Source organism: Acomys minous, assembly GCF_964271855.1.
Source record: "Acomys minous genome assembly, chromosome: 17".
NCBI classification, from domain to species: Eukaryota; Metazoa; Chordata; class Mammalia; order Rodentia; family Muridae; genus Acomys; species Acomys minous.
In genome coordinates, this window is record NC_140500.1 from 60,314,811 (window position 1) to 60,341,219 (window position 26,409).

The 26,409-nt window shown below is 50.1% G+C and overlaps 1 protein-coding gene across 10 annotated transcripts in view; it reads left to right on the forward strand.

Annotated features, from left to right (window-relative positions):
- Window positions 1-26,409, forward strand: part of TET3 (tet methylcytosine dioxygenase 3) — a 100,896-nt gene that overhangs the window by 14,011 nt on the left and 60,476 nt on the right. For 7 of the 10 annotated variants that reach the window (XM_084765269.1, XM_084765268.1, XM_084765275.1 and 4 more), the window contains one exon: window positions 4,795-4,851. The exons of 2 other annotated variants lie outside the window; for them this stretch is intronic. Coding sequence is in view for 4 of the 8 variants with exons in the window: in XM_084765268.1 (XP_084621394.1) it covers window positions 4,795-4,851 (57 nt within the window). In the remaining 4 variants the exon portion in view is untranslated. Of the gene's footprint in view, window positions 1-4,377; window positions 4,518-4,794; window positions 4,852-26,409 lie in introns of those variants that run through there. One more of the 10 variants, XM_084765274.1, reaches the window with a different exon arrangement.

Below are 26,409 nucleotides of genomic sequence, written 5' to 3' on the forward strand. Positions count from 1 at the left end.
AGCAAACCTCTCCAGGGGCTGGTGCTGGCCAGGCCAGGCACTGAGCCTGAGTCAGGAGTGGAGGGATGACAGTGTTACCTTTGTCCTTCACGACACCAAGGAAACATTTTCTTGCCCGACCGTGGTTATAAAGCTGGAAGGGAGGAATGCCTTGAGGACAGAGTCTAACCTTAGTCTCCCTGGGGCCTCTCTTGTAGACCGGCTGGGAAGGGAAGGAATGGGTCTTGTGTGTGACAATGTAGGTGGCTTGTGAAGGGTTGAAGAGAGCTGTCTGAGTGCTCGGAAGAGGATAACGGCAGAGGTGTGGGAAGACGCAGGCAGGCTGGGCACACCCGAGGGTGCTCACAGATCCTTAAAGTAGGTTAAATCTCCGTTAATTCCGTTTGGAAGTCTTCTTCCAGGTCGCCTCGAGTTTCTAAGGTACTCTGCACCCTGTGTCTGTAGGGTCATAAAGTCTCCTGTTGTTTGATTTGGGTCCTGGAACAGGTTGTGGTCCTAAAGACTCTTGAATTTGACCCTAATGAGACTCAGTACAAGACCACCTCCCCACCGTCTAGGACCATGGTTCTCAACCCGTGGGGTCACGTATCAGAACCTGCATATCATATATTTACATATTATGGACTCATAACGGTGGCACAGTTACAGTTATGAAGTAGGAATGAGAATAATTTTATGGTTGAGGGGGGGTCACTACAACATGGGGAGCTGTGCTAAAGGGTCACGGCATTAGGAAGGTTGAGAACAGCTAACAGGAGGATGCTCAGAGTTCAGGCAGAGTGGTACTACCTGCCAGGGTGGCCGTGAGAGGGTGGGTCTGCTGTCCCTCCAAGGAGAAGAATCTTCCCCCCTCCCCCCATTCTTGCTCCTCTCCTCTGCTTCCTCCTCCTGGTGACTGCCATTGACAAAGACTTCCGCTGCCAAAGCTAATTGTGAGGTCTGATCAGTGAATGAAGGCGAAGGCAGTTCCCATGACAACCTCAAAGAGTTTCAAATATAGGGGATGATGTATGTGTGATGGGCTGCAATTACTTGGGTGGAAATGGGTGTGTGGACACCAGGAAACATCGGCTCCAAAGGTGGAGGGGGCGGTCGGTTTCTTTGGCAGGAGCCTTCGTGTGATAGAGAGGCAAGCAGGTCACAGGCTTCTCCACAGTCAGTTCCCAGGGCCTTCAGTGTTGAGAGGTTTGGAGAGGCAGGGCTTCAGCCATTCTGGTTGGGGAGGCAGGACACACATACACATAGACACAAACTTCATAGGTGTTAAAAGAGAAATGTAAGAGGTGCTGTGGACCGGCAACAAGTTGAGGTAACCAGAGAGGGCTTCCTGGAGGAAGTGGGCTTCCACTGAGCATGGAAGGAAAAGCCCTGTGAAGAGGTTCTTTGTTCATGATGAGGCGAAGGGAAGAGACCCATCTCTGCCCCCCCCCCCCCCCCCCCCCCCGCCTCTGGAAGAGGTAGATGGATGATGTTGTAGGATTATCATAGTGGCCACTGCAAGCAGAGCATAGGAAGAGGCATGCTGGGTGATTTTCTAGCTGTGTGACCTTGGGCAAGGTGCTTAGAACTCTTTCATCGTTTCTCCATCTATAGCATGGGCATGGAAAATTCCTAGCATGTTGGTTTATTTTGAGGTTTTTAAGAACTTCGTGTCTCCATTTGTGGGGCCCCTTGAGGCTTGGTGCTTGGTTCACTAGCAGTCTTCCCCTTCCGTGTGTGTGCGTGCGTGCGTGTGTGCACGCACACATATCTGAGTTCCTGTTTGTGTGGAGTCTGGTGAGATTTCTCGGTGATCCAGCAAGCAAGGGGCCCCCATTTACCTTCTCTGTGGCCCCTACTTCAGCCAGCACAGTAGAGTCTGGGAGGTCAGGATGGAAGATTGGGGGAAGGATCTTTGTCCTTATGCAAAGGAATCTAAGCTGGTCACTGTGAGGCCCACAGTAAAAAAAAAAAAAGGGGGGGGGCATATAAAGATGAGGAAAGTCAGGTGGGAAATGAACTGTCTTGGCTTAGTAGCCCAGCCTGGTGTGCATCAGGTGCCTCTCAAGAGGGAAGGTGGCCACAGAGGGACGAGGATGGGAACAAGTAGGTTGTCTTGGGTGCCACATGCTCCCTTGGTTTAGCCAAGGGCTGATGGAGGGCAGTGTAGGGACCTGGGGGAGCACACAGTTAGCCCAAAGAGATGGGGAGGACTTGGTTCCAGAGCTGCTATAAGCTGTAAGGAAGAGGCGGGTTGGTCCATAGTTCACAGTGGCAGGTCTTTATCTAGGAGAGCGGATGCTGGCCCCCAACCCCAGGCTTTAGGGACCTCATTTAGGAGCCTGACCATCTCGGTGCCCAGCTCCCCGCCACTCCACACTCCCGAGGCAGAACTGGGCTCAGCACATTCCAGTTCTGTGTAGAGCCTAGGAACTCGGGGAGGACAGGGCCCCACCCACGTGGGGAGCGACTGTAAATAAATAACTGCTTGGATGTGACTGGTGCGCCAGAAGAGGCAGTATGCTGTTACTGAGGCCAGGGAGGAGCTTAGGGAAGGCTTGGTGACTGAGGACCTAGCAGAGGGGAGGTGCTGTTTGGATTCCGTCCTGCAGTACAGGAGCATGCGGGGGGGAGGGGGGAGGGAAGCAGCGTTGGGAAGAGTGAGAATAAGTAGTAGTCTCAGATCTGTTTGACAGGAAGTAATCACTTGAAGTGACCCAATTGTCTTTATGTCTCCCGGGGCTTAGCAGAAAGGGGTTTCAGGACTGGGAAGGGTCTAGGCTTGAATTCCTACCCACCAACTTTCAAGGGCAAATTGTTCAGCATCCCGTAATACTCTTCCTTCTCCCGAAAACAAGTGTGTGTGTAGAGCAGGTAAAATGAGGTGAAGCTACAACGCGGTTGGCACAGGGCTTGTTATGTGGCAGGCTCCTCGGCTGATACACCGTGGCAGCCCCATGGTGGCAACGGTATTGATGCTGTCCAAGCTGCTTTGGTCTCTCCCACAGTCTGTGTGGGGTGCGTGGGTTTAGCACAGGGCTTCAGGGAATGGAGAGACGTGGGAGGACTCACTCAGGCTGGTGGGCAGTGAGTTAAAAGACACACACACTCGGTTTTTTGTCACCTAAAGTCTTGATTGAAGACACCCTCCCTTCACCTTATCTTGTCATCTGCCTCCCTCCCTGCTTTAGGACCCAGTAGGCCTCCCCTTTAGGACAAGGGGGAGACAGGTGTGGGCCCTGAAGCCTCTCTGCCAGAGGCAGGCTTGCCCGTCTCTTAAGGAGCTTATCTGATTCTGAACACCCCCTGGGGGCCCTGGGGTGGGGCATGATTATGCCTTTGTGGTGGAGTGGGTAATAGAGCGAGTCACTGGAGCAGGGGCGCTCTTCTGTGACTCACTTCTCTCAGACCTCGGCTTATTCATCTGTGAGAATGAGAAAGCACCCTGAGCTCTGGCAGAAATGTAGAGCGCTGGAAGGCGGCAGCACCTACCTTGTGTCAGGCAGCTGGCTCTGTGCCTTCTCAGGGCCTCACAGCTCTATGAAATGGCTGCTGGTTCCATTCTACAGATGAGAAAAGAGAGGCTGAGAGAGGTAAGTTTACCACCTGCTTGGACCAAGATAGTGTGGTTACTAAAGTTCATGCGCCGCGGCGCGCGAGGTGGAAGCCTGGATGTTCCCCGTCAGATGGGAGGGGATAGATGAAGGAGGTGCCTGGGAATGCCTGGGGCTTGCGTACGAACGCGAATTGCTAGCACCTTGCTGTCCCCTCACCCCTTTAGTCTCCCGGCCAGGGCACCCTTGGTATGCTTTGGAGTTAGGGAATTAGAAGGGAACTCTTGAGGTCTGGGAGAAGTGGGGGGGGGGGTGACGGGTGTTGGAAGGGGCACCTGGTGGGTCCCGCTACAGCCGGTTTTCCGAGTGGGGTGCCACAGCGTAGGGGGTAAGAGCTACAGAATGGTGAAGGGTACGGTCAGAGGATAGACCTGGCTTGGAGTTTGAGCTCCGCTGTGTTGTAGCGGTGTCACCTTCGGTAAGTTACTCCGCTCATCTGCACTCTGCAAAGCGGGGGCGGGGAGCGGGGCTTGGGGGTGGGGTGGGAGGGATTAGAGGCTTCTGCCGTTCTGGATTCTCCTTGGGGCACTCTCCACCAGCTGGAGAGTGGCTGCTGTGGGGTACCCACCTCCCCCAACCCCAGCTCGGACGTACTCCAGGCGCAGCCGCCGGAGGTGCAGGGGATTCCTTATATATGTGGGGAGGGGAGAGTGCCCCGGGATCCCCGGCCTGCCTGGGAAGCAGCCCTGGTGGCTATGGCTCCCTTGACCAAGGCCCCCGCCTGGCTGCTGGGCAGGTCCTTGGCGAGGAGGGCCGGGTGCGGGATTGGCTGGCGTGCGCGCCGCCCCTTCGCACACCAGCCTGGCGGGGCGGGAGCAGCCGGCAGCTGGCCGCCGCCTCTGCAGTGCCTCCCTCGGTGCGCTCCCTCGGCGGGGATAATGGGAGGCCCGGCGGCGGCCGATGCAGTAGAGGAGGCCGGCCGAGGTAGAGCGCAGGGCCTGGAAGGGAGGGTAGGCCTCCTTCAGGCCGGGAGCGGGTCCCCGGGATCTCCTGAGGCCAGAGAACCGAGACAGGAAAACAAAACACTGGAAGGCGCAGGGGCCCATCCGCGTTCTGGTGGCAGCTGGAGCAGGAAGATGGCCAGGTCCAGCCTTTCTTCCCCCGGCCCTTTCCCCTCCAGCGCGCTGGGGCCTGTGCAGGACCGCTTTGCTCCCTGCCTGCTGCCAGCCTGCCTCACCAGTGTCTTTGGCTTCTTTTGCAGGTGGAAATAAAGGCTGGTGAAGGAACGGGGCCCTGGGCACAAGGGGCGACTGTCAAGGTACCCTGCCTGCGCGCGCTCGTGTGTGTGTGTGTGTGTGTGTGTGTGTGTGTGTGTGTGTGTGTGTGTGTACGTACGTGGGCGCGCGCGGTGGGGGTGAAGTGTTTGACTGGATTGGATAAAAATAAAGGGTCTCCTCTGGTGATCCCTTAATCTCCCACTGTGTGTGTAGCAGCAGCTGAGGGGGAGGGGCGGCGGGAGTGTGGGCGGCCAATGAATTCTCAGGCCTGTGTGGGTTTTGTTTAGGTTCTTTTTGCTTTCTCAGCTGGATGGTTTGGGTGCAGTGGGGGTTTGGTGTGTGTGTGTGTGTGTGTGTGTGTGTGTGTGTGTGTGTGTGTGTGTGTGTGTGTGTGTGTGTGTTGTTTTAAAGACATGTAACCCACTCCCCACCCCTGCCTCTGGAAATCTCTGGAGAATGGCCCTGGCACTGTTGGGTTGCATCCAATCTGGAGAAATCCCCGGGGTGCGACGTCGCGGTGAGGGGGGGGGTGAAAGACAGTAAGGGGGAGGGAGAATTGCACTCCTGAGTCTGAAGCTGATAGGGTGTCATTAGTCATGCTGCTGTCACCATGGAGATGGCTGGAGAGAGGAGAGGAGGTGGTGGGGGTGAGGATATTTTGGGTAGGGTGGGGGCTGATGCAACATTATGGCTGGGAAGCCAGCCGGTGTCTGCTGTTATTCTGTGCCACTTGGTGTCTGGGAGACTGGGAAGGCCGTGTTCCCAGGTGTGAGGGAAGCAGAGAGGGCCTTTGAGCCATTCAGGTGGGTTTTCGGGGGGGGGGGGCAGGGACATTTGAGAGGGGAGAGTGGAGAGTCTGGGGAGCACCTGATCACTAAGAAGCTATGACTAATTTGCCATAGGTTGGCCAGCACCAGATCAATAGATTTCCTTGTAGTTTGCCCCACTTTACAGGGCTGGGGGGTCCAACTAAGTTGGAATTACTCAGCAGTGTCTTCTGGCCCAGGAGGTGAGTGTGGGGACAGGTGGACAGGACAGGCCCAGTGGGGCTCTCTCTAGCACAGAGGAAGCCCCAAGCCTGGTTGCTTAGGTAGCAGGTGGGCGAGCTGTGAGTGTCCCTGCATGCTCTCAGTCTTTCCTGTAAATCTACCTCCTGCTTCCTGGGAAAGCTGTGGGAAGCTCTGAGGAGGTGCTGGAAATGGCACTCTGCCTCCTCACTGGGTGGTGACACTGACAGGGTGGCGCTTTGCTTCCTCCTGTGTGTGTTTGGGGCTTCCTGGGCTAGCTTACAAGGTAGATTTGAAAGCCAGGGTTATACTTTGGCCAGTTCCCAAGTGAGTGTTTGCAGAAGGGTGTGGATTTTACTTCTCAAATGGCTTCCTAGGGAGGAATAGCCCAGTGACAACTCTCCGAGGGAGCTGGCATGCCTTGGTGAGGCTGGGAGTTCTTGATAGTCACCTGCAAAGGGCCTGGGAGACCGCAGGCAAGCAGAGCATTAGTGATACTGTTTGTGTGCACGCTGCTGAGGGAACTGTGAGCTCACATTGGCTCACTTACCATCTTGCTGTCTTTTCTTGGGAGCCAGATCCCACAGTTTCCCACCTCCGCTTCCTTTGGCCTCCCACTGCTGTCTGGGGGAGTTGTAGTCATTGAGTATACTGTCCCAGGGCCGTGGGCACTGGAGATGCTAAGATTATGAAGCCGACTCTTCCGTCCCCCAGTCGGACAAAAGGGGGGGACAGATGGGCTCAGGGAGCTGAGGAAGCTCTGTTTCTGTACCTATGTGCTTATCTGTGTATTCACTCAAGCACCCTGCCTGCCTGCTTGCCTGCCTACCTGCTTGCCTGCAGCACACTGCCTGCCTGCTTGCTGTGGCGGTGGCTCCAGACTTGCTTCCTTTTACTTTCCTTCTCTCACCTGTTCTGCTACCCTGGGGTCCAACCCAGAAGCCCAGCCCCGATGTTATGAAAATCGAGAGGAGGCCCTCTGTATGGACCTTCCCCTACCTGGTTCTCACTGGGTATGTGCTTGTTTATGTTGAGTTGCCTGTCTGAGAACCGTAGCTCCCCCTCAGCCTTGATACAAGCAGTACTCTGGTCTGAGCCCCCGTTTTCTGGCTTTGTCTTCTCTGAGCCTTGGATTTTTCTCAGGTGGCCTGCTGGGGTGAGAGTTTTTCCCAATTTATTATTAGGTCATGGTTTTTTTTAAAAAAAAAAAAAGGTTCTCCTGTGGTCAGGATAAAGGGAGTATGTTTGTGTGTGTGTGTGTGTGTGTGTGTGTGTGTACAAGTTCCCACAGGATGGGGATGGGAGGGGTAAGCCCCAAGGGTGAATGATGTCCAGCAGCCAGAAGAAATAATGCATGTCTCCTTGTGTGCTGCCAGGAATATCCTGATGTGTGTGGGTGTACACAGTCTTGGCACAGCCATAAAGCTGGGCTTGATGAATGCAGGTCGTTGGTTTACTGTACGTTAGGCTCCGTGCTGTGTACTCATGCTATATCCTGGGGAATATGCCATAGCACAGTGCGCTGTTGCTGCCTCCTTCCCCTCAGCTGCCTGCACAGAACAGAGCGCCCAGTGCCGAGAGCTCCAGGCTGCCCTGCTTTTGGGATCCCACGCTCTGCCTCATGGGAACATTCACTCCACAGGCTAAAGGATGTCTGGAAACTATTTTGGTTCTGGCCCACGATCTCTGCCTTCTGTCTTTCCTTAAGACCACCCTAAAAATGCCCTGTTGAGAATCTGGTCCTTGCGACTCCGCACACCCTTGGTACTCCTGTCTGTCCTCTTCTGCCTGCCCTTCAGCTCTTGCAAGGATCCTTCTCTCTGAGGTAACTTATGAGTAGCAGTAAAGTGTGAAAACAGGTGGGCCTGTCAGGCTGGAGCAGGAAAGGAACCAGCCAAGAGAATTGTCAGATTCAATTTGGGGAACGAAGAGAGGGCTTCTCCATGCTTGGTAGGAGCCAGAGTTAATCACACAGTGACCCCAGCCATTTTTGAATGAATATCAGAAGAGGAGGAATTGTGGCAAAAATAAGGTTTTGTAAGCTGGAATGGAAGGCTTCTGTCCATCACAGTGCAGGGACCTGGAGCTGCGTTCTGGGACCACCATGATGCTTCTGTGGCCCTCTCGCTGGGGTTGTGTGCGTGCCTGCATGTGTGCACCATGGAGGGGGGGGGCAGGGCTTGGGTGCTCATCTGCTTCTAGCTGCAGATGGATGGAGGGTTCTACTAGAAATGGGCTTTGTGGTTTTGCCAAGTTCCCTCCCATACCCTGAGGCTGTGGCAGTAGCTGGGCTGGCTGGGGGGTCCGGGCTGGGAGTATGGCAGAGGCTTTGTTTTGGCTCAGCTTTTGGGTCTCCCCATCCACTTAAGTCCTCTTTTCCATCCCTGACCTCTTGGGCTTTTGGCCTCATTTCCTCCCACACCCAGACATCTGGCAGTCAGCGAGACCCCTGTTCCCAGCCTGAGTGGCCTCTGAGGGGGAGTAGGCTTTCTCTTGGGCCAATTTAGGAAGTCTGGACACATGGAGCAGCAGGGGTGGCTTGTATGAGTAAACCAGTGGCTTGGAGTGCTAAACCAGGACTGCCCCCAGCCCCACCTACCCTCCCCCATTCTTTGTCTCTTGTCTCTCAACATTGGAGAAGCATTCACAGGTCCCAGTACTAAGTACAAGATAGAAGTTACTATTTGAACCTCACAGAACCATTAGATAACTAAGAGATGCGGACTAAATTACTTCAGTTATAGGTGGGAAAAACCAGCATTGCCGGTATGTTTTCATGCAGCTAAGACCCTTGATCTCCACTATTTGGGGCACATGAACTTGTACACACCACAGACTGCACCTCTCACCCCACGTGCACTCATTTGTGCCGAGCTTACTTTTTGGCTTTTTGAACCTCAGGAGAGTTTGAAGAATCAATGTGCCAGCCTTGTTTTCAAGGTCAGTGCTTCCAGGATCAGGTGTGATGGGTTAAGGCCATGTGTTCAGAAATGAATAAGGTGGAAAGAAAGCGTTGGTTTTAGATCCTGAGAGGGCGGGATAAAATACCGTGCCTAGGCTGGTCATTTGGGCTTGTAACTGCCTTCAGCTCATCAGCAGTGAGCGTCTCCTGGCTGTGCTGGTGCACACCTTTAATCTCAGCATTCGGAAAGCGCACACAGGTAGATCTCTTGAGTGGAGGCCAGCCTAATCTGCATCGTAAATTCCAGAAAGCTTGAGTTCTGGGGCTGGGGCTGTGACTTCACTGAAGAGCATTTGCTGTGGACTCCATCTCCAACACTGCCAAAAGGAAAAGTCACCTTGTAAATATTTACCTGGATATAGTGGTGTGTGCCTGTAATCTCACACTTGGGAAGTAGACCAGGAGTTCAAGGTTATCCTTGATTGTGTAGCTAGCCAGGGTTATATCAGACCTTATCTTTAAAAAAAAAAAAAAAAAGTTTAGGTCTGATAGACTTACTGCCTCACTGGCTGAGAGGGAGCAATAATTTGATTTTCTTACTCTATTCATGGGCTCTGCCGTTAATTCTGGAGAGTTACTTAGCATCCATGGCCATGGCTTCCTCTCCGCAGCAGAGGGCTTGCCTTCCAAAGTTAGTTTTTCTCAGACTAAATCTAGAAACGGACCAGATTGGCTTTTTAGGTTTTCTCTTTTTTAAATTTCCAAGACGAAGTCCCATTTTGTACCGTTAGCTAACAGCTAACAGTAAAGTTTTCCTCCAGTGTTCAGTGCCAGTCAAAGCATCCCATGAGCAGTAACTGAAGGCTCCTCTGCGTGTATGTGATGCTGGACAGGGTCAGACCGTGGACAGCACTGCCTTTGAACTTGCTTCTGGCGGTGCATAGGGCTCTTAGTTTGCATGCTTCCACACCCTTTCTGGACACTGCCTCCCCAATTCTTCCTCACCCTGCGTTTGTTACAGGGAGCCTCTTAAGAGCAGCCAAAAAGGCTTATTTGTACCTCAGTGTCTGTAGATAAGGATCCCTCCTGTGTGTTCAGGAATCTGATGGTCTAAAGTCTGAGCCCCATGAGCCCCTGAAAGGTGTGTTTGTGCTTGGAGACAGAGCTCACACATGCCAGGGAAACGGTCTACTACGGTAACATCCTTATCCCAACCCCCTTCCCTCCCAGGCTTCTGAATGCGTTCTGTAGCCCTGCGCCACCGTTTCTAACTTCATTTACCTTTATCTCTCTTCAGGCCTTCAGACGGTGACCCGTATTAATGCATAAGTGTAGGTAGCCCTGTCCTCCGAGGGGCTTAATCGCATACTGTGATTCCTCTAAGGATGGACATCTCTGTCACCTTGGCGGCTTTAGTTGAAGCATTTTGGCCCTACTTACTCCAGCTGAGGCTCTTCAGCTTTTTTGTTTGCATTGTTTTTTTTTTTGTTTGTTTGTTTGTTTTTTGAGACAGGGTTTCTCTGTGTAGCCATGGCTGTCCTGAATTCACTTTGTAGACCAGGCTGGCCTCGAACTCACAGTGATCTTGCCCTCCTCTGCCTCCCTAGTGCTGGGACTAAAGGCTTGCACCACCACTCAGGGCTTGTTTGCATTGTTAAACATTATAGTAAAAATGTGAGTTTCTTTTTGTCTTAGCTGCCTAGAGAAAAGGGCCTAAACTGACTTGCTGCAGAAATATTACTTAAGGGGCCAACATTGCCAAGTGTGAGAGGATTAGGGTCTAAGCAAATCCTGGTTGTGTGTCTGGCTAGGAACTCTTGTGCCCTTGGTGCTTAAGTAATTGGATTTCTGAGCCCCGCCCCCACGCATCCTCATGAGTAATCCTGATCTCATGGGCTATGCATGGAAACAAAGGCATTGAGAGGGCTAGTAGCTTGTCCCTATCAGAGAGCTCTCCAGCTCAGCCCTGTTGGCTGGTTTCTGCTTCCTGCCTCTGCAGCATCCACTGTCTTCTTTCAAATGGTCTGTGGCTGGGGTCTACCTTCCTATCCCTCAGGGAGGTTCTGTCTCGGATTCTGTTGGCTGCTCTGTGGATGGGCCCGAGCAGGAGGCCACAAACACCTTTCAGAGGCAAGCAGAGGCCCAGAGAAGGGCTGTGGGCAGAGAACCTGGTCTGCATTGGCATATCGAGTCCTCAGCTATGTTTTTCCCTCAGGAGTACCCCTCAGACCAAATCCTGTCTCTGCCTGCTTGACCAGGTTCAGTTGGGGTGCAGAGGGTCCCTTCTGATCCTCCTGGTTCTGGAGAAGGAGAAGCATGTGAGCCGTTATTGGCGCTGTCCACCAAGCCTAGGAGAATGGTTTTTGATGGAGCTGAAGATGTTCCTGTCAACATTAAAAACAAAACAAAACATACTGCTCATTTTAAAGGACCAGGGCCATAATGTATTCTGGAGCCAATATGAATTATCATGGCCCAGAAACACAGATTCAGGTTACGCCAAATTCTGTGGTTCAATTTGGTAACTGTTTTATAAAGTTTTTGTTTGTTTGTTTTCAAGAAACTGAACAAAGCCATAAGTCAAAACACTTTGTATAAATGCATGGATAGGAACAGCCAGGCTGCAGTGAAGTGGGAAAACTGCTTGCTATTGGTCTCAGATGCTATCTGGGGACACTTCTGGCTTTGGTTGTTGGTGAAAGTCACAGGATGTCAGTCGCAGAGGTGGGCAAACAAATGGCTGTTTAGGGACTAGGAGAGTTCAAGATAAATTAGCTCTGGGCCTGCAACGTTTCCAACTCAGTGATCTCTGAAGTGTTCTTATCAGTCAGTCTGCTTGCTAGACTGTTCACGGTAGCTGTGGTTTCTCTAGTCAACATGTCTGAGAACTGTCTCCCTGTTTTCCTCAGCATCTTTCTATCCAACTCTTATTTTCTCTATACTAGGACGTTGTTTAGGGTCTCTGGCTGTCTGCCCTTGTTCCCACTACACACTTTAGGCATAGCTCCTCTTCCTAGTCTGAGCATGCTTCATGACATGCGGACCAGGACTCCTTGAGTCAGAGTCATGGAGGGAGAGTGCCATGGAGCCGCCTGGCCAAGATAACCGTGTGTTGACTCAAACTCATAGATACGGGCTCCTGTTCTAGACTGGGGTAGACGGAGGACCAGGGTGGCATGAGGCCCCCGATGACAGTGCTGGAAGGTCTCTGTAGGCATCCGTGTGGGGGCTCCCTCCTCACTGCCTCATTCCCTGTCTCTGTTTACCTCTGTCCTATGGCCCTTTCCTTCTATTTTCCACTGGTTTCCCGTTTTCCAGCTGTGGGCTCCCAGAGGCATCATTTGGCCCCTGGGTAGTAGTTAGGGCTTAGCTCTGGGGTTGTGTGGTTGCATTGGCGTGTGTCTTGGGGCTTCCTGGCAAGGAGTCCAGTCTGAACTCCTTGGCTAGGGGCCAGAACCCATGGTTTTGTGTCCAACTTCGTGGGCCCTAGAGTTATTTAGAAAGCCTCTTCTGCGTTCCACATTTGTGTGCCCAGGAGTGCATGCAAACATGCCCCTCCCCCTCTCTTTCAGAATGATACCTTTGCTCCCCATTAAGTCTCTGACTGAGGTCTGGGGAAGTGTTGGATATGGAGCAGGAGCTGGGTGGGTGCCAGGACACGCCACCCCTAGACACTCCCACCCCAGCTTCCCCCACCACAGGCAGGGCATTGCTTCAGCTTGTCCTGAGTCTACAGCAGCCAGTCTCTCTGGTTTAACTAGTTTAGCAGCTCTCAGCCCCTGCTGCATGGTAGAATTTTCTAAGCAGCCTTTCAAAAAGGGTATGCCAGTGTCTGGCCTCCAGGGACTCTGTTCTCGGTGTGGAGTGGAGCGGGGCCCCGTGCTTTCCGAGGCGCTCCCGATGGTTAGAATGTGCAGGAGGGGTTAAGAGCAGTTGCCTTGTCAGTTTGGCTCTCTGTCTCCCGTGCCTGTGGGTTGCACCCAAGCAATGAAAGCCTGGGAAAGTTACGATCAGATTGCCAGACACTTTGTACAGGATTGAACGTCCTGACCAATCTGTGAGCTCGGCAATTAGAGTGTGAGGTTCGGAATGAGGCTCTAGGGCAAGCAGGACATAGAATTTTCTCATCCCAGCCTTTAATCTTTAAACCTTTTATTTCTTTTTTTTTTATAATTTATTTATTTTTATTGTGTATGCATTGTTGTTTTGCCTGCATGTGTATATGTGTGAGGGTGTCAGATCTTGGAGTTACAGACAGTTATGAGCTGCCATGTGGGTGCTGGGAATTGAACCCGGGTCCTTTGGAAGAGCAGTCAGTGTTCTTAACCGCTGAGCCATCTCTCCAGCCCCAAACCTTTTATTTCTTATGTATGTGTGTTCTCATTTCTGCAAGTGCATGTGCATGTGTGTGTGCATGGATGTGGAAGCCCCAAGGCTTGCTTTGACTGTCTTCTTCAGCCTGTTTCTGCATATTGAGTCACAGCCCCTCACTGGAACCCAGAGCTTCTTAGCTTGGCTCCTCGGCAGCCAGCCTGTACCCTGGGTTCCCTGTTTCTGCCTCCAGAGCGCAAGGGTTACAGGCAGGCACCTCGTTTTAACTGAAGTCTAGTGTATGCGCAGAAGAAAAGCATGTTCTGTTACAGCGTGTTAAAGTCTCACAGACACGCCCGTGTAATCAACATCCGGCTCTGGAGATGACTTTCCGCCCTGTTTGAAACACTCAAGTGTCTCTGTGGCACTTTGGGCAAAGTCAGGGTGTGCCATGCGTGGTGTAGCAATCTGAGCTGGCTTTGAGCCTGGAGGTTTTTTAACGTGGCCTCTGCCAGGAATACCTTTAAACGCCTTCGCAGACCCACCCGTGCGCTTTCTCTGGCGTTGGTAGGTGAAGGTCACAGGGCAGGGCATCTTGTGAGCCCCTTTAGTTCCTTTTCCACCTGGGTGTTTAAGGTGATGGCAGGCTCCAATCTTGAGTTTAAAAAATAAAAGCCTATGTCCCTTTTTGGGCCCTTTATTCTATTTCTTAAAATTAAACCAGTAACAACTATTCTTTGGGGTAAAAATGGAAGACGGCAGGGGAGGGAATTTGCGGGCAACATCACAGTGCAGCTGCCTAGCTTTCCTTGTTCAGATCTGCTCCTCTGACCTGAGTCCCAGTGCGGTGTGGCTGGTTAGCTGGTCACCCTGGATGACAACTAGCCACCGGGTCACTGATGAGTGCACTACACGTGCAGCGTGAGCACATGGACAAACAGTTCACAGTTCTGTCCGTTAGTCCTAGTGGCAAGGCTGGAGCGGGTCAGGGAGCCAGGTTAAATCAGGCCAGGAGCCTGACCCAGGGCCTGGTGTTTTCGCGATGGATGGAGCTGGAGCTGGGCACATGTGTCCTTTGTCAGGTTCTTACTGGCTTGAGCATCTTTCTCTTTACTGGTACTGTTCCCTTCTCACTGCAATGTGAGTGACTAGGCTAGTGGTTTGCCTTTAAGCAAGGTGTTGTGGATTACTGAGGCCTTAGGGTTCTGTGATTTCTTACTATGTCACGTGAAAGAAACCATCTCATTTCACTTTGTTAATTTCTTGCCCATTGGAAGTTGTTAATTTTTTGTCTTTCTATTTGGGTGTGGTTTGAAGATCACATAGTATTTTCCCCTTACCTTTTTTTTTTTCTTTCTTTTGTTTTTTTGAGATAGGGTTTCTCTGTGTAATAGCCCTGGCTGTCCTGAACTTGCTTTGTAGACCAGGCTGGCCTTGAACTTGCAGAGATCCGCCTGTCTCTGCCTCCCAAATGCCTCCCATGTGCCACCATGTCTGGCTACCTTTTTTTTTTTTTAATAATAAGATGATTTAGTGTTAACACTATCTCATTTGCTTATGTTGGGAGATTAAGTTTTCATTGTTAGATGGTGGAAGAGTGGCAGTAACTTCATATAGGGGATTGAGAAGGTTTCTGAGGCATTGGTACAATTTTAAGTAATATAGCTGAAATAATTCTAGTCTTTTAGAATTTGAAAAGGTGTCATGAGACCACATGGTCTGCTATCTTTTCTAGAGATACCAGTCTGGCCTTTCTTTGTCCTTTGCTTGCTGGTGTAAACCGTTTACCATGTATTTTCTGTCAGTGGCCCAGCCTCAGATTATTCACATAATGTATCTGCAGTTGGCTGCATTTCATTTCCTGTGCATTATGATTTTTTTCCATGCTCTGTATTTCTCATTTGTTAGTTGTTTTATGTTCGTGAATTTCGTGCCTGAATGTGTGGACATGCACCACATGTGTGCCTGGTCAGAGGAGGGCACTGGGTCTTCTGGTCTCTACTTCTGGATGGTTGTGAGGCACCGTGTGGGTGCTGGGAACCACGTTCTGTGCTTCTGTAGTGCTCTGTAACTACTGAACAATCTCTCCAACCCTATTTTTGAACTTTTTAATTATTACTGTCATCAGCAGGGGGGAGAGGAGAGGCCAAGGTTTCTTTCTGTAGTACTGAGTGTTTTAAAACTCCGAATGCAGACCAGGCTGGCCTTGAACTCCAGAGATCTGCTTTTCCAGGTCCTGGGATTAAAGGTGTATGCCAGTAGACCTGGCTATTTCTGAACTTTTAAAATAGTACATAGCTATTTAAAGACATCAAATATATAAAACTGTATGGCTGGAAACTCAGGTCTTATTTCTCCATCCTGTGTAACAACTGAACAATTTACTGCTTCTCCCCTAGGCCATTCCCAGCTCTTTACTAAATATACTAAGGATGCTTTGCTAAGTCAGTGTTGTCTGTCTTAGCCTTTTCTGCAGGAAGTAGACGTGGTGACCCATACCTGTAATTCCAGCACTTAGGAGGTCGAGGCAGGGAGAAAGAGCTCAAGGCTGGGCTGGGCTGTACAGTAAGGGCCTCTCAAAAGCAGCAGCAACAATGGTTACTGAGTTGTTAATGACATAGATTTATATAATTTAACTTGTTTCCCATTGGATGATCACAATTCCAATTTTTAATGGCTATAGCAATAAAGTGATTTAAAATTTTTAATTTAATTTTATTTTTGAGACAGGGTTTCTCTGTGTAACCTGTCCTTGGCTGTTCTGGACTCATTTTGTAGACCAGGCTGGCCTCGAACTCATAGAGATCTACCTGCCTCTGCCTCCCAGAATGCTGTGTGCCACTGTGCCCGGGGAAGTACCTCTTTCTTCCCTAGCCCTTCTGGGTTCCTACCAAAGCTTGAAAGTGTCCTTGTGTCTGTTACACATACTCGCCACCATTGCTGTTGTGGTCTCTCCCCGGCCTTCCCCTCCCCCTGTGGCTTCCTGCTGTGCTGTAGTGCTGGTGATTGGAGTTGGGACCTCACTTGTTCCAGGCAGGAAGTGTGAGTGTGTGTGTGTGTGTGTGTGTGTGTGTGTGATAGCACGTTACTCACATGTGTTTGCCTGTAAAGGCCAGAAGAGGCTATCAGCTGTCCTGCTCTATTGCTCTTATACTCCCCTGACGCAGAGTAGGGTGGTAGCCAGCAAGCCCCAGCAGTCTTCCTGTCTCTGCACACCTAGCTTTTCTGTGTGGGTGCTGGGGAGCTAAATGCAGCCCCTCATGCTCACATGGCAGATGCTTTTCCTGAAGGCACATTGGAAATACCTGTTTTTATTTTATTTTTATTTTTTTATTTTTTTATCAGCTGTCCATGGTGCGTCCCTGTCTCTCTGGCCATCTGTAGCAATACCGTAGTCCTTGGGTCTAGGTTCCTTGTGGTGGTGTACACATCAGCTGCACTTCCCCGGCACCTGGCGCGACGCCTAGCATGCAGTAAATGCTTTTAATAAGTGCTTGTGGAATCAAACTGGTGGGAGAGACAGTAACCTTCACATCTTCAAAGTATGCTGCCTGGGCCTCAGCCAGGAGTGCAGCCTGAGGCAGCTCTGGCCCCAAGCCTGGAGGCTGGGATCTGGGTAACAGATGGGGGGAGCACCCTCCCTGTCTCTGCAGGGAAAAGAGGGTCCTGGGCTACTTTCCCACAGAGACTTTTAGGGAGTAGCCTACGCCTTATTCATAATTACCCATAATGACCAGTGACTCTCTTGTCACTCACCCTGGTTAGAACTAATCTGAGGAGACCTGTGCTCTCTGTTCCCAGAACAAATGAAACTTCCACTCTTGTCAGAGGACAGGATTCATCGGCAGGAAGTAGGAAGCGGGAGCTTGGGAGGCTGCCGGCAGCGAGGTGTGCGCCACAGCTGTGTGCCCAGGAAAATCGTCTTCACTCAGGGCAGCGTCTTGCTCCCTACTGTTTGGTTCCCCCAGATGGTTTCTGCCTGTCAGCATGCTAGTTGTTCCTGTGACCAGTGTATTTTAAGCTTCCATTGGGAATTGGGGAATGAAAGGCATTTGGGGTTTTTGTTGTTGTTTTTGTTTTGTTTGTTTCTTTGTAATTTGCTGTGTGTGCATGGGGGCTAGTGTGTGAAGGTCAGAGGTCAGCTTGACAGGTTGGTTCTTTCCCTCTATGACTTGGTCCTGAGGCTTGAAGTCAGGTCGTCAGGCTTGGCAGCAAGTGCTCTTACCCGACCAAGTGTGCCAGACTGGAAAGGCACAACTTCCGGATGTGGCTGTCCTGGCGTGCTGTCTGTCCTGTGTCCTTGCTAGTCTGTCGAGATGAAATCCTGAAGTCCTGGTCTCAACTGGCCTAAGAGCCAAGGTGATGATGGAGACGTCTCCTCACCTAGCATTGCTAGGCCTCCTGTGTGGCACGTGAACAAGGGACCCCTCATTTCTAGGGGCTACCTAGAGCCCACAGGCTTAGATAAGTGGGGGGGCTTCCATGGTTGTTAAGCAGGGAGTCAGGATGTCTGCCTCTTGATGTGCGTAAGGAGAAGGTGAGGGTAGAGATGTGAGCCGGCCCTCTGTGTGTCCACTGGGGCTGTGCTTCCCTTGTCTAGGTATGGCACAGTCAGCGTTGTCACCCATCTCTCCAGCAGGGCAGCAGCATGAGAAAGGCTTTGCTAGTGCCTTTGCTGCCCTGCCCTGCCCTTGGGAACAGCTGAAGCAACAGCACACCCAGGGATGTTGGGGTTTGGAGGAGGAGATGGGGGTACTGTTCTGAGCCCCAAGCCTAGCCGAGTGGGCGAGATGCCGTGTGCCAGGTGGCCTTAGGCCTGACAGGGGGGCCACTCCTGGCAGCCACTGCTGTATCCCTGCCAGCCCTGGAGGAGCTGCTGCCTCCTCAAGGTGCAGAGCAGAAACAAACAGATGGACCTCCGCGAACCTGTGGAGTGGATCCAAACGCTTCCTCACAGAGCAGAGAGCGCTCCGTCAGAGAGGAGCTGTGGTGCAGGGCTGCCCAGGGTGAGGCTTGCCTTGAGGAGGAAGCACTCTGGAGACAACACTGCCTCTTTTAAAGAGCTGATATGGAGGGGGGGTGCATGATGTGAAATTCACAAAGAATCAATACGAAGTTAAAAAAAAAAAAAAAGACAGAGGCCGGGATCTCTGGCTGGTAAAGCCGGCTATGTACATGGGCTGTGAACTGCTGTCCTGTGCCAGCCTGTGAGAGTCATGTTGAATTTACCCAGCTCCCTAGCCAGCTGGGGCCTTCCCCTCATCTCTGTTGACCTTCTTTGGGCTATAGAAGGGGGCTTCTCAGAAGGTAGTTCCCTCCGAGCCACACCCCTGGATCCTGTTTGTAGCCTGTAGGAAGGTGGTTTTACACACACACACACACACACACACACACACACACACACACACACACGTACGTACTCTTGGGAGTTTGAGAAACAGGTGGTCTGGGGACTGGGCTAACAGAGGGGCTCTGCTTGCTTGGAGTGAAAGTCTTTACCCGTGTTTGCTTTTAACACCCTTGTGCATCTGCAGGGGATGGTAAGTGTGAAAGCTGTTAGACTTCAGGTTTGGCCAGACTCTGGAGCTGTTTGTTACAAACAATGTAAATTTATTGCTGGGGCTGTGGTGGTGCACGCCTTTAGTACCAGCACTGAAGAGGCAGAGGCAGGTGGATCTCTTAGTTCAAGGCCAGCCTTTGCTACAAAGCAAGTTCAGGACAGGCAGGGCTACACAGAGAAACCCTGTCTGGTGAGGGTGGTTGGGTAAATTCATTGCAGATAAGGAAAGTCTAGTAAACAGAATGATGTTCTAATTTTTTTTCATTTATAACTCATTAATTTAGTTTTTCTAGAACAATCTTTTTATTTTAATGTCTTTATTGAATTTTTATCCCATTATCAAAATATACATGCTTACTATATGTACATAGTGGTTTGTTTTGTTTTGTTTTTTGGATTTTCGAGACAGGTTTCTCTGTGTAACAGCTTTAGCTGTCCTGGAACTCACTCCATAGACCAGGATGGCCTCGAACTCCTAGAGATCCACCTGCTTCTGCCTGTGCCTCCCAAGTGCCGGGATTAAAGGCATGCGCTACCACCGCCTGGCCTATATACTGTTTTTTAGTTCAGTTAAAATGATATGAAAAGTCTAATTTTTTAAAACTACATTTAGTTGGGATGCGCTTTTTTTCCCCTCTGTGTGTTATTTCTTTTTTATTTTGTGAGGAATTTTTACTAACAAGAGACCTTCGTATATTGCTGGTACCAACTCTTTACCTCAGGAAAAAAGTAGAAACACCTTTTAATTAAGAGTTTGGCTTTTGCTTATTCTGCCAATCCTTTTAAAACAAAATTTTAAGTATCTTTGTGGGGGCGCGGGTAGGGCACCTGTGTCAGAGGACAACTTTTAGAAGTCCTCGCCTTCCATCATGTTGGCCCCAGGGATCAAACAGTCCCTCTGGTTTAGCAGTAAGCAGGCTGTATGTGCTGAGCCGTCTTGTCAGCCCCTGCTCGGCTAAGCTTTTGAATTATGGTTGTGACATCAAATCAAGCTTTATCAGTTGTCCCCACCCTTAGCCTTTGGTTGTGATAGGCTGGACCGAGAATGGGTGTGTGCGCTTTAGGAAGCCGATAGGAACTACAGGGCAGTTGGGCCAGTAGGGGTTAGACAGGCTTCTGGTAGTTCAGTGTCCGTCCAGGTAATGTGGGGCTTCTGGTGCATTTCTTAGCAGGCCTGGGCTTGAGCCTTGGGTTGTGCTTCCAGGGGAGGCACTGATGCTGGCGTTTGGACCGCAGTTTGCATAGGTAGCAGGGGGACTAGAAATGCCCACATCTGACCAATGGTCAAAGCAGCCTCACGAGCGTCTTCTGAGCTGTTTGCCCAGGGATATCGGGCTGTGGGACCGAGTCTCATGTCTGGCTAGGTGACTTGGCTAATAGCTAGGCCTGTCTGAGCTCCTACATTCCTCTGTCTACACATGTGAAGAAGGCAAGTAAGTGCTGATCTCAAATGTCTAGGGAAGTTTAATAAGAGGAAAATGGGTTAACTAAATGGATATAATTCTTTGGTAGATGTTTTCTGATAAATCTTTCAATATTTCTAAAATTTCCCTAGAAAATCATTAATTTATATTTTTAAATGTTGGCACCTCTTAGCATCTCCTTTTTTTTTAACATAACCAGTCATGTCATGCATGAAAGCCACTGCTTTTGTTTTGTTTTCTAACCAGCCACTTCAGTCTTTATCCCCAGTCATTCGGATTTTTTTCCTACTTCCGTTTACTTTCCTTCATACCTTCTTGGATTGAAACTAATTTTTCTCTTTATTTTGTGAAAGTGCCTATGAGACCAGGGTTTTTTCTGTTACTAGATATGGTTCTCACTGCTACTAACTTATCTTTGAATCTGCAGTTGTGGTTTTAATTTCTCCCCTCTGACCTGAGAGCTATTGAGGCCGCTTGCTAACAAAGCTTCCCAGATGTTTCTTGGGTTAGGGATTTGAGCACTGCGCTCCTGCTCCCTGGCCTGCCGCTTAGCATACTAAGCCGGGAGCCTGCTCCACGTGGGCCTGGGTGTTGTGGTGAGAGCCTCTTTGCCTGTGGAGTGCCAGAGGAGGAGGGGTTGGTACCCTGTGTGGAGGGGGCTGGTCTCACAGCAAGATAGGTACTGCCCCCTGGCAGTCCTGTTTCTGCACAATGCTGGCGCTGCTCAGTACACTGGTGGTGGCCCCTACCCTTTTTATTTCTCAGTTCCTGACTCTCTAGCTCACATACCAGTTCTTGGTGTGACGACCTGGGGCTTGGTGGAGGGTTGAGGGGGATGGGGTAGGGGTGGGGTGCGGCTGTTAAAGAACCCTAGATTCAGAGCTCTTCTGTCACTGATAGCCTTTGACTTTGACCACTGGTTTCTTCCTGGCTTTTTTGTTTGCAGAAAATGCAACCTCATCTCAAGCTGGAAGACCCTTAGGGGTCACCTATTAACTTTCCTTTTTTTTTTTTAAAGAATATGCTGTTTTGGCATAACTTCGTAGTTTCCAAAAAGAGGAAGAATCTTACACTACTTCGTCTCCCTTCTCCTCATCTCTCTGCCTCCCAGGGGTTAAAGGCGTGCCTCACCACCGCCCAGCTTTAAAATTCTTTATAGCTTAAATCCGCACCACTTGATCCTTGGCTCACACCACAAGATCTGGTCTTGGTTGGTACCTGGGTGGGAGGCGTTCTTTATGTTGATAAAGATTAGGGACCTAACTCAGTCAAGTGTAGGGGTGCTAGGGCAGGAGCTGCTATCTGTCCTGAGGCCTGGAGTCTCGGTTGCTAGCTGAAGTCCACAGACAGAGGGGTGGGGCCAGCCAGCGCCCAGGAACTGCCTGCCTTGGTCTTGCCTTCTGCCCTTCCGGGTTTGCAGTGCCAGGGCTGTGCCCCACCCCTTCCCTGGATGGTTTGGGGTTGGCTTAGGATCAAGGCTGAAGCTTGGGAGGGGAAGACTTTAAAACTCCAGCCACTGCCTGTCCTGAGAATGGTGCCAGGGAACAAGATCTCTGCCCCCAGCCATCACAGCTGCCCCCCTTCCCTGGAGGAACACCCTGGGACTGGATTTTGAGCCCCCTCCTTCCCACCCCCACAATTTGGGGCCTGGTACTCTCAAGCCTGAGAAATGTGTCTGAACACTGTTCTGAGTCTGGGCTTAGGTAACCAGGTGTCAGGCTCACCTGCTCCGCATCTCCCTCCTGGTGCAGGTGCGGGGCATCTGGAGCGGGTCATTTACATGACAAAAGGGATACTTCACAGGCTGTTGACCCTCAGGTTATCTTGTTGGAGCTCCCCCCTGGGTGGTGGGTGATTTTAAAAAAAATGTAATTTGTAGCTTTGGGTTTGTTTTTTGTTTTGTTTTCCCCAGCAAATGATTAGCCTTCACTTTCTTGCCCACACCCCTGCTGAGAGAGCTTCCTCTCTCTTCAAAGCCCTGTGGTGAGGTGTGAGGTGGCTTATCTTCTGTAGGAAAGGAACTTCCCTCTCGGCCCCCCAGTGGGGCCCTCCTGTCCTGTGACCTAATGGGAAAGGTCAAGGAGTTGAAACTGCTTTCCCTGGGCTCCAACCTGCCCTGCCGATGCCAGATGCCACCGTTGCTTCTTTCTTCTTCCGTCTCGCTTTTATTGAGATATAATCCACATAATATAGCCAGGCGAGGTGGCGCACACTTGTAATCCTAGCACTCGGGAGGCAGAGGCAGGCGGATCCTGAAAGTCCAGGACAGCCAGAGGCTACACAGAGAAATCCTGTCTCAAACCCCTGCCCCCCCCTGCAAAATCACATAATATGAAGTGACCCTTTTTAAGCTACACAGTTTGGCTTTGGTATGTATGTATAGAGTACATACTTCACACTGCTTTGTTTCATAACTTGTCTTATCCCAGAAAAGCCCCATGGAAAACAGTACTCAGCTCCCTGGACTCCGCCGCCCCCGCCCCCCAGGCCCCATCAGCCCTAGGACTAACCACCACCCACCCCCATCCCCCCACCCCTGCCCCTGGCCCTTGGCCACCACTAATGGATGCTCTGCCTGTGGATTTGCCTAATCTGGACATCTTCACGTAAACGGAGTCACAGTCACACAGCCTGTGACCTTTTGTGTCCTTTCTTTTTATTCTTCCCGTTCTCAAGGTGTGCCTGTGTGTGAAAGTTCATAATTCAGAATATCCCATAGGACAACCAGGCCACATTTTGTTTGCCCATTCAGCAATGGGTGCACATTTGGGCTGTTTCTTTCTACTTTTTGACTGTTAGGAATACCATTGGTATGAATAATCATACAAGTTTTTCTGTAAATGTCGTTTTTGTCCTATGGGTTTTTTTTCTTTTTCTTTTTCTTTCTTTTTTTCTTTTTTTTTTTTTTTTTTTTTTTTTTTTTTTTTTTTTTTTTGGAGACAAGGTGACATTGTATAAGCCAGGCTGATGATGAACCCACTCTTGCCTCAACTTTGAAAGTGCCTGGATACAGATGTGGGCCACCATGCCTGGCTAGCGTGCTTATTCGTAATTGATGTTGCCTTTTTATAACTAAGTTGTGTGAGGTTTTATGCAAATAGCAGCCACTTGTCAGATGTATGACTTTCAAGTGCCTTCCGGCTTGCCCCATCTCTCTACCCCCACATACACATATGTAGCTAGTGGATTTTTCTGAAGCGGAGACATTTCTCAGAGGACAGCTCATGGGTGTTAGTTCTATCTTTCCACCCTGTGGGCTCCCTGGGACCAAACTTCAGGCTTATGTCAGCGTGTGCCTCCACCTGCTGAGCCATCTCGCTGCCTCCTGCCCGGAGAAGCGTTTGAACCGGTGAAGTCTGATTTCTCTTTGTTCTTTGTTACTCATTGTCCCAGTGTTGCACCCAAGAGTCCATCTGCTTATCTGGGCTGATGGCCCTTAGCTGTCGTGTAAGCGTTGTATAGTGTCCGTTCTTATACACAGTGTGCGGTTGGTTCATTGTGCGTGGGCTTTAGAACCGGCTGTGAGCCACGTGTTCCACTACTGTCACACGTGGTATTGGCTGCTCTGCCACGCATCTTGAGAGGAGGACTCTTTCCCTCTTGGTGTGCTTTGCAGCTTTTTATAAAAAAGGTATCTTTTAAGACATTTAATGCATCTGTTTGTGGGTGTGTGGGTACATAGGGCCTATGTGGAGGCCAGAGGCCAACTTGTAGGAGTTGGTTTTTCTCTTTCCTCCATGTGGGTCCCAAGGACTGAGCTCAGGTGGTCAGGCTTGGTAGCAAGCGCTGCTGCCTGACTAGTTATGTCACTGCCCCCTTTGCAGCCTTGTGAGGTATTTTGGCTAGATTGATCATTATAAATCTCATTAGCTCTTTATGTGAATTATTTGTGATTAGCTCTTACATGATAAAAATCAATCAGTAACTTAAAAAATTAATTGTAGCCGGGCGGCGGCGGCGGCGGCGGCGGCGGCGGCGGCGGCGGCGGGTCTTTAATCCCAGCACTCAGGGAGGCAGAGGCAGGTGAATCTCTGTAAGTTCAAGGCCAGCCTGGTCTTCAGAGGTTAGTTCCAGGACAGCCAGGGCTACCCAGAGAAACCCTGTCTTGAAAACATAAATTAATTGCATATTTATACATTTTTAAGATATGGTGTGATATTTTAGTACATGTGTATGATGCTTAGTGATCAGATTTGGGTAGTTAGCCTATCTGTATCAAACATCATTTCTTTGTGTTGGGAACATTCAGGATTCCTTTTAACTTTTTAATTTTCCATGGGTGTTTTGCCTGCATGCCTGTCTACTATATGCAGTGCTCAGAGAGGCCTGAAGAGGGTGTTGGATTCCAAGGAACTGGAGTTACAGTCAGTTTTGTGCCACTATGTAGGTGCCGAGAATTGAACTTGGGTCCTCTGGGAGAGCAGTGAGTGCTCTTGACCGCTACCTATTTTAAAGTATACAGTTGATTGTTAGCCATAGTTACTGTACTGCAGTATAAAACATTAGAAGTTGTGTCTCTTCTCCACCTGCCCTCCTGGGCCTATTAGCCAAACTCTCCAGTGGTCTTCAGGTTTTTTTCCTAATCCATCATAGGTCATTTTGTAAAGTAAAAGCAAACTACTAGAAAAACAAGCGTGTCCTCATATTGCACGGCAGTGTCAAACTCTGATGCAGGTTCTAGAGTAAATACTCCTGGCTTCCGTCTTCATTCCGCCATGGAGAGATGGAGGGTCTGAGCCGCTCAGAAGACTTGGCCGTGGGCTGCCCGTGCTCAGTCTGCGTACCCTTTGCTGGACATTCTCAGGCCTGTGTTTCTCAAGCAGTGCCTTGCAGGCCTCATTAGTGTCAACTGAGACAAGAACCACAGATCCTGGTGTTGTCATCCCCCGCGCCCCCTTCAGTCTTGAAGGGTAGCTTTCTCCAAGTACACGGATGGTAAACTGTCGTCCAAACAGTGAGCCAGGGATGGTACAGCTTCTAAACTGTTGTTCAAATAGTGAGCCCGCCCTGCTGTGTGGGACTCCACCTTTTATCCATCACCTCCTACAGTGTCTGCAGCCAGTGGGGGAATTAGAAGGCCGAACAGGTGTTGGACAGGCAGTGCCTGGGGAGTGTGGCAGACCAGGAGATGTCTAGAGATTGAACCATGGGTTCTGCACCTGCAATGGATGGCCCAGGGAGAATGGGGCAGTATCTATCAGAGGCGAAAACTGTTTTTTTTTAAATATATATATTTATTTATTTTACATATATGGGTACTTTGTCTGCATGTACATCAGAAGATGGCATCAGAAAGTTGTGAGCCTCCATGTGTGGTTACTGAGAATTGAACTCAGGACCTTTGGAAGAACAGTAAGTGTTCTTAACCACTGATTCATCTCTCCAGCCCCAGAGATGAAATTCTTAAAAAGCTAGAAATGTATACAAAGGTTTATGACATGCTAAGGGGAAGCTTAATGTTAAAAGAAAAAATCAGTTAAAAACATCAGTGGTTTCAGTTCTTTAAGTTAAATGTATGCTGCATTAAACTATGATAAACTCCGAACTAAATCAAAGAAAGGCACCCGCTGCAAACCAGGCTTTGCGTTGCACCTCTTCTGTCACTTCTGACAGCCAGCAGAACCCTCTCACTCCACAACTCCCCAAAACTTTGCTAACCGGTTCTTTCTCCTCATCTTTCCCTTATGACTTCGCTTTATTCCCCAGAGTCGTGCACCAGGGCCTCCCTGCCTCTGTAATGACTCTAGTGCATGCCCTGGATATTCTACCAGCTGACACATACCAGGCAGCTTTACTCAAAGACAAATCCAGAGTCAAAGCCCGCGTGTGTGGGCGGAGGCTCCTGCACTCCCGCGAGGCCCAGTGACGCTGATGGCCTGTGAATGTGGACAAAGCCACACATCTAAGCAGTGCCAGGCCACGAGCAGGGACTCTATTGCAGTGTCCTCAGTGCTGAACAGCACTGCTGACTGTATGTTTGGACTGGTGGCTTGTGATTCTGTACGAGAGGAAAAGTGATATATATATATACACATGCTGATCACCCTCATAGGTGGAGTTCACTGTTTTGTGGCGCTGCTCTGGCTGTTTTGTTTTTACCATGTATAGAGTGCACACCTAGATGATGTCGTGGCTCTCATAAGGCAGGTGCTCTGCTAGTTTGACTTCCCCATTTGATCCATCTTTTCCCTCTATATTTAAGGTTTCCATGAGAATCTAATGTCCTGTTGAATTGCCTCATAATTTACCCTAATGTTTGGTTTATAAGGAACCACTTTTTACTAATCCATAGAAAAGTTTTTGTTTTTTTTTTTTGAGATGTAGACCTTCCCAGGTGGCACACACCTTTAATCTCAGCACTGGGGAGGCAGAGGCAGGGAGATCTCTGAGTTCGA